This window comes from Penaeus chinensis, chromosome 27 (assembly GCF_019202785.1).
Source record: "Penaeus chinensis breed Huanghai No. 1 chromosome 27, ASM1920278v2, whole genome shotgun sequence".
NCBI lineage: Eukaryota > Metazoa > Arthropoda > Malacostraca > Decapoda > Penaeidae > Penaeus > Penaeus chinensis.
Genome location: NC_061845.1, coordinates 9,115,361 through 9,122,480, shown reverse-complemented (window position 1 = coordinate 9,122,480; position 7,120 = coordinate 9,115,361). Strand labels below are relative to the sequence as shown.

Sequence of the window (7,120 nt, the reverse complement as noted above, 5' to 3'; positions counted from 1 at the left end):
GTAAACTTCCCGATAAAGTCAGTGCCATTAAGAACATGCCATTACCGGAGACGAAGAAGCAGATACACAGCTTTCTCGGAACTCTCGTTCTACCGTAAGCTTATTCCGAACCTGGCAGATCACACGTATCCTTTGAATGCTCTGTTAAAGAAATTTAGTCCTAATAAATTGAATCTAACCCCTAGCCTCGTCGACAGGATTAACGAGTTAAAAGATCTTTTGATGAATGCTCCTATTCTGACTTTGCCCGACTACAGTAGGACGTTCTATCTCCGCACCGACGCGAGTGACACTGGCCTCGGGGCAGTATTGTTGCAAAGTGTCGATGGCGTCCTCATTGCTCATCGCTTACGCAAGTAGAAAATCGGGATACCCGTTACGCTGTCATTGAACGAGAAGGTTTGGCGATTGTTTGGGCAATCAATAAATTTTGGTGTTATTTGTACGGATGCGAATTTATTTTGCAAACTGATCAACAGCCACTGAAGTATATAAAAAACCTGAAAAACAGCAACGTTCGGCTTATGTACTGGTCCCTCGCCCTTCAGTTCAGAATATATAAAAGGGCAAGAAAATGTTGGAGCTGACATGCTCAGCCGATGTCCTGTGTAAAGTTTTGTTCTTAGTTACGTAAATAGCTTACGTCAGTGTTGATAGGTTTAATGTAATTTGTAATTTAATGTAACTTTTAACTGAAATCTTGCAATTTAAGTTGAATTGGGGGGCTTTGTAAAGGGTTTCCGGTGTTTAGTGATGGTTTCACAATCTTTAAGCTGTGAATTGAACGTATGTGTTGTGCGTATGTGAGGTGTGTGTGTGAGAGGTGTGTGTGTGAGAGGTGTGAGGTGTGTGTGAGAGGTGTGTGTGTGTGTGAGAGGTGTGTGTGTGTGAGGTGTGTGTGTGTGAGGTGTGTGTGTGAGAGGTGTGTGTGCGTGAGGTGTATGTGTGAGAGGTGTGTGTGTGTGAGGTGTAAGTGTCCTTTTGGTTCGCCTCCACCCGTTCGGATGGCAGCTTTGACCCCACCAAATCCCCATGTCAACCATCGTCGGTGGTTGCCATTCTATGGTTTGTGACTCTACTCCGAGCTCCACACCTGAACACATCGTAAGTTCTTTTTTTTTCTTGTATTTTGTATATATTCAACAATGAATGAATTGATATGACCCAGATACAGTGACATGAACCACTGTGCTTTGAAGTGAAGTGGGGAAAATTAAGTGAGAAATGGAATTATTTTTAACTTGAACTATTTATTGCAGCCTCTATTTGAGACGAGTATAACTGATAGCTGCAGCCCGCTCCGCCAGTGGCTACCTCGCCGTATCTGGGCTATCCTACCCCAGGCGCATGACAGTTTTGGCCCGGACACTTTACTCCTTCGTCCACCAACACTTTGTGACGGCACTCATGACGAATGCCTACCGTTACGTCTATGTTTGCAGTGTATTTGTGTGTGATATGTACATTCTGATGAATATAATTATGAAAATGCAGTATTGTTTTTAATATGCCAGATATAATCTATATCCCTGAGGATACCAAAATAAAAAGAACCAAAGGTTAATGTAAATAATACCCAAAGCAAAGAAAAAATGGACACAGACAAACACACATATATGTGCATATATATATATATATATATATATATATATATATATTAGTATACATTTTGCAGCATATATATTGGGAGTCGGCTCTTTGCCATTCAATATTCACCCTCCTTGGAACCACAGAGCTAGTAGTTGCTCGAGTTGAAACAGGCAAAAATGTATTTTCTCACTCAGCTGTTCGAGTGCGGATGCGTCCCCTCATAGAAGCGCAATGACTTGTGGAAGAAAATAGCGAAAACAATTTACACACACCCACACACGAGTTGACATAGAATTGAATTCGAGAATATTAAAAAAGGAACAAATTTTCATTTAAGACGGTGTGACAACTAGTAGCTTGACGTAGGCTATGACGTCAGACACTGGCCCGGCCGCAGAGTAAAGTTGCTCATTTGACCCTCTGGCCGCCCGTCACCTTGGGCCCATCCACTCCGATGACTCAGATGAAAGTTTTAAATCTCCGGTCGTCAATGGCACTTAAATACGTACCTTTTTATAGTTACGTATAACATTAGTCAGTTCTGTTGTAAATATAATTATCGTCATTATCATTATCACGCAGTGAATGCGAAATTCTTCCCGTCATCCGTCTCTCAATAATGCTGAGATAGACGCCTCACCTGATGAGTTTCAATGTATACTTTGTATGCATTATCGTCATTATTTTTTTCTGTTGTTACTGCTATTATTATTATTACTTACTAATTATGTTATTATTATTCTCACTGCTGTCATCTTTGTTATACAACGAAAAATAATGATAATGATAATAGTAATGATGATGATGATCATAAGAGTAATAATAGTATAATAATAATGATAATGATAATGATAATGATAATAACGATAATAATGATATTAATGATAATGATAATAAAGATAATAATTATACTACTACTAATAATAACATGAACAGTTACTGTTATAATTATAACTACTCCCTTCTGATTATCTATTTTATCAATAATGCTAATTTTAATAACAAACTATTTATACCAACGCAAAACTGCTTTTTACTATTTATATCTAGACGGAATTCGCTGACGTAGGCTCTGACGTCACGCAGGGATTGGCGCGACCTATAATATACCAGTAGAACGTTTGCTACATTGCCACCTGCTTTTTCCGACGGAATTCCGCTTCTTTGGCATTGCTAAACACGGACACTCACTCCATCCATTTTTCTATCTTTTCTGCCTCCCCTTCTCTTTGTGGGAGGCCGAGAGGGAAGTACGAAGGTAGAGGCACGAGAGAGAGAGAGAGAGAGAGAGAGAGAGAGAGAGAGAGAGAGAGAGAGAGAGAGAGAGAGAGAGAGAGAGAGAGAGAGAGAGAGAAAGAAAGAGTGAGAGAGAGAGAGAGAGAGAGAGAGAGAGAGAGAGAGAGAGAGAGAGAGAGAGAGAGAGAGAGAGAGAGAGAGAGAGAGAGAGAGAGAGAGAAAGAGAGAAAGAGAGAAAGAGAAAGAGAGAGAGAGAGAGAAAGAAAGAAAGAGAGAGAAAGAAAGAAAGAGAGAGAGAGAGAGAGAGAGAGAGAGAGAGAGAGAGAGAGAGAGAGAGAGAGAGAGAGAGAGGAGAAAAGAGAGAGAGAGACTGTTGCATAGATAAGTAGACAGACGAATTAAATAAACAGAGGAGCTAAAGAAAACGACAGAAATTCCACATAAAATGAGAACATGGAATCCTAGGGAGAAAGAGACAACAACCGTCTCAAGCGCGCGGTTACTGACCTTACGGTAAGAGGTAACTTACAGCGGATGTGAATGAAACGGCAGCATAGAACCTGACTGGAAAGGAAATTCTTCGAAATTCATTAACTTCTAGTCGCCGCAGGATTTCTTTCTTCGCTATCTTTTCTCGCTCGTTTTTTTAAAATTAATTTTATTAATCTCTTTGAAAACCTGATACAGTCAGATCCTGGGTGTGGGGCGTGGGGGGGGGGGGGGGGGAAGCAGCCTCCTACTCCCTTTCTTAGTAAGAAACGTTGCGGTCCCACTCACATACATACAAATATATATCTATATATGAATACTCTCATAAACAAACATATACACATGAACATATACTTTCACAGAGTACATATAGTTTTTTTTTCCCCGAGGCATCTTTTCAGAACATCCGTTTAGTGTCTGCATCCTTCTGGCAGGTTAGTGACTTTTCCATCAGACGTGGCACCCTTTCGCTTTCTCTTCGCTGTTCATTATTTCTTTCTATCTGATACCCAATTTTCATTTTCTTTCTCTTCTTTTAGGTACATTAGATATTTCTCTCAATCCATCCTCTGTAGGTAGAGGTATATATCTGAACCGTATTTATGTTGACAACTGTAGAAAAGGTATGAATGGGGAGATATTACATTCTATCTTCACAACACAAGAGATGTATTTAACCGGTTTCGTCAGAAATATGTATTTCTGACGAAGATTTCTATATTCAAAACCGGTTAAAAACATCTCTTGTATTGTGAAGTTGTATATCTGTTCATTAAACACACACACAAATATATGTATATATCTCTCAACAGAGATTCTCTCTCCCTCTCTCTCTCTTTCCGTCTTTTCGTGTGTTAATGCCTCTGTCACTGATTATCTGTCTTTCTGTTTTTCTACGTTTGTCTGTCTTTTTGTATGCCTGCCTTTTTGTATCCCTCTCCTTCTCCGTCTCTCTCTTCCTCTCCGTCTTCGTCTCCCTCTCCCTGTCTCCCTCTCCCTCTGCGTCTCCATCTCCCTTTCTGCCTCCCTCTCCCCCTGCGTCTCCCTCTCCGTCTCACTTATCCTCTCCGTCTCCTTCACCCTCTCCCTCTCCGTCTGTGTCTCCTTCTCCCTCTCCGTCTCCCTTTCCCTCCCTAGGAGTAGACCTGACACACGGATTAATCTGCAACAATTTACACATTGAAAAACGCAATAAACTGTTTATGTGAAATATATGTAAATATGAATATAAATAACCAAATGGTACCACAAAACAAAAGGACATAGTTTTATTAACTTGAAGACCTTTTCCTTCTCCTTCCCTTTCCTTTTCTTCTTCTCCTCCTCCTCCTTTTTCTTCTCCTTCTCTTAAATTTGTTCTTCTGTTTCTCCTGTTGTTGCTGCTGCTGCTGGTGCTATTACTACTGCTGCTACTACTACTGCTGCTGGTGCTATTACTACTGCTGCTACTACTACTGCTGCTGGTGCTATTACTACTGCTGCTACTACTACTGCTGCTGGTGCTATTACTGCTGCTGCTACTACTACTGCTGCTGGTGCTATTACTACTGCTGCTACTACTACTGCTGCTGGTGCTATTACTACTGCTGCTACTACTACTGCTGCTGGTGCTATTACTGCTGCTGCTACTACTACTGCTGCTGGTGCTATTACTGCTGCTGCTACTACTACTGCTGCTGGCGCTATTACTACTGCTGCTACTACTACTACTGCTGCTGGCGCTATTACTACTGCTGCTACTACTACTGCTGCTGGCGCTATTACTACTACTGCTACTACTACTGATGCTGGTGCTATTACTGCTGCTGCTACTACTACTGCTGCTGGCGCTATTACTACTGCTACTACTACTACTACTGCTGCTGGCGCTATTACTACTGCTGCTACTACTACTGCTGCTGGTGCTATTACTGCTGCTGCTACTACTACTACTGCTGCTGGCGCTATTACTACTGCTGCTACTACTACTACTGCTGCTGGCGCTATTACTACTGCTGCTACTACTACTTCTGCTGCTGGCGCTATTACTACTGCTGCTACTACTACTACTGCTGCTGGCGCTATTACTACTGCTGCTACTACTACTGCTGCTGGTGCTATTACTACTACTACTGCTGCTTGTGCTGCTACTACTGCTGGTGGTGCTACTACTGCTGCTGGTGCTACTACTGCTGCTACTACTACTACAACTGGTGCTGGTGCTACTACTACTGCTGCTGGGGCTACTACTGTTGCTGCTACTACTACAACTGCTGCTGCTACTACAACTGCTGGTGCTGCTACAACTGCCGCTGCTACTGCTACAACTGCTGCTTGAGCTACTACGGCTACTGCTACAACTGCTATTGCTACCACTACTGCTGCTGCTTATGCTACTGCTGTTACTTCTACTACTGCTGTTGCTACCACTAATGCTAGTGCTACTGCAGCAGCACTAGTAGTAGCATGTATTGTACTGTACTGTATACTGCAAAACCCACGTCTTGGTTTGTTTAAAAAATTAAGTATAGTGTTGTTTTGGGCTATAAGTTAAGTTCTGAGAAATGTGCTTCTTTCTTTAGCTTTTAGTTGAGTTTAGATTTTACGCGTCAGAGTCTGTAGGCATCGGGGTTATATTATAATTATTTCTCCTTTCTTCTACTTCTACTCATTCTTCTCCTTTTCCTTCTCCTTCCCTTTCCTTTTCTTCTTCTTCTCCTCCTTTTTCCTTTGTTTCTTCTCCTCTTAAATTTGTTCTTCTGTTTTTTTCTGCTGTTGCTACTGCTGCTGGTGCTACTACTACTGCTGCTACTACTACTGCTGCTGAATCTACTACTACTTATATTGGGGCTACTGAACTCTGCTGCTACTACTACTATTGCTGGGGCTACTACAACTTCTGCTGCTTACTACTACAACTGCTGGTGCTACTGCTGCTATTATAGCAGTAATAGCAGTAACAGCAGTAGTAGCAACAGCAGCAGCAGTAGTAGCGCCCCCTAGCAGCAGTAATAGCAGCAGCAGAAGTAGCAGCAGCAGCAGTAGCACTAGCAGAAGAATGCTTTGTTTTACTAATTATTTAAAATGTAATACTGGGCCGTTTTTTAGCATTTGTTTCTTTACTGTAATTTTATGTTCCGTTTTAGTATTGCTCTTTTATGTTAATTTTGTTTTATTTCAACTTTGATTTTTTCGTTTTTTTCATGTTCAATTTGCCTTTGTTTAAACTTGTGTTATTTGAGTTCTTATACGTTGTTTTATTTAGTAAATGTAAAAGTTATACATATATATATTTTTTTTTTTTTTCCACGCTAGTTTCTATTTCTTTTGTTCTGAAGATGAATAAAGGAAGGGTATTAGTGAAGCACTACACTACCACTATTACTGCTACTGCTGCTACTGGTACTACTGCTGCTGCCGCTACTGTCGTATGCACTGTAATGGGTTAAGGTGTATGCATAAAGTGTGGTAACCGTGACAATGAATACTGTTTACTGTATAATGCATACGGTATATCAAAGTGGGACTTATTTCGTCATTCTCTGTCGTAATTTTTTTTTATCACTAACTGATATAGGTACATTGAACCTTTAATTTGTTTATTATAATTTTATTCAACTGTTTATATTATGACTTCAAGATAATTTAAAACATTTCAAGTATGAACAACTCTATTTCAGTGTTTGAAATAGATAAAAAAAAGGGAAGCAGATTAAATAAAAGCAAAGAGAACCAAAGACAAGCAAAGAAAATGAAAGAAAAGCAAATGGAATAAAAGAAAAACGAAAAAAAGAAAAGCAAAGAGAACAAAATAATACCAAAATAA

The 7,120-nt window shown here is 40.3% G+C and overlaps 1 protein-coding gene and 1 long non-coding RNA gene across 2 annotated transcripts; one reads left to right on the top strand and one right to left on the bottom strand.

Annotated features, from left to right (window-relative positions):
• The first annotated feature begins 1,042 nt into the window (after positions 1 to 1,042).
• LOC125039396 lies at positions 1,043 to 1,493 on the top strand. The gene is made up of 2 exons (XR_007116118.1): positions 1,043 to 1,104; positions 1,260 to 1,493. It is a non-coding gene; the product is annotated as an uncharacterized LOC125039396 (long non-coding RNA).
• Positions 1,494 to 2,636: 1,143 nt separating this feature from the next.
• On the bottom strand, positions 2,637 to 6,877 carry LOC125039289 (putative protein TPRXL). Its single transcript, XM_047633126.1, has 4 exons — positions 6,864 to 6,877; positions 6,666 to 6,729; positions 5,563 to 5,749; positions 2,637 to 2,689 (listed from the first exon to the last, which is right to left on the bottom strand). The coding sequence occupies exons 1-4, from the start codon at positions 6,875 to 6,877 to the stop codon at positions 2,637 to 2,639; spliced, it is 318 nt and encodes a 105-aa protein (XP_047489082.1).
• Positions 6,878 to 7,120: the final 243 nt, after the last annotated feature.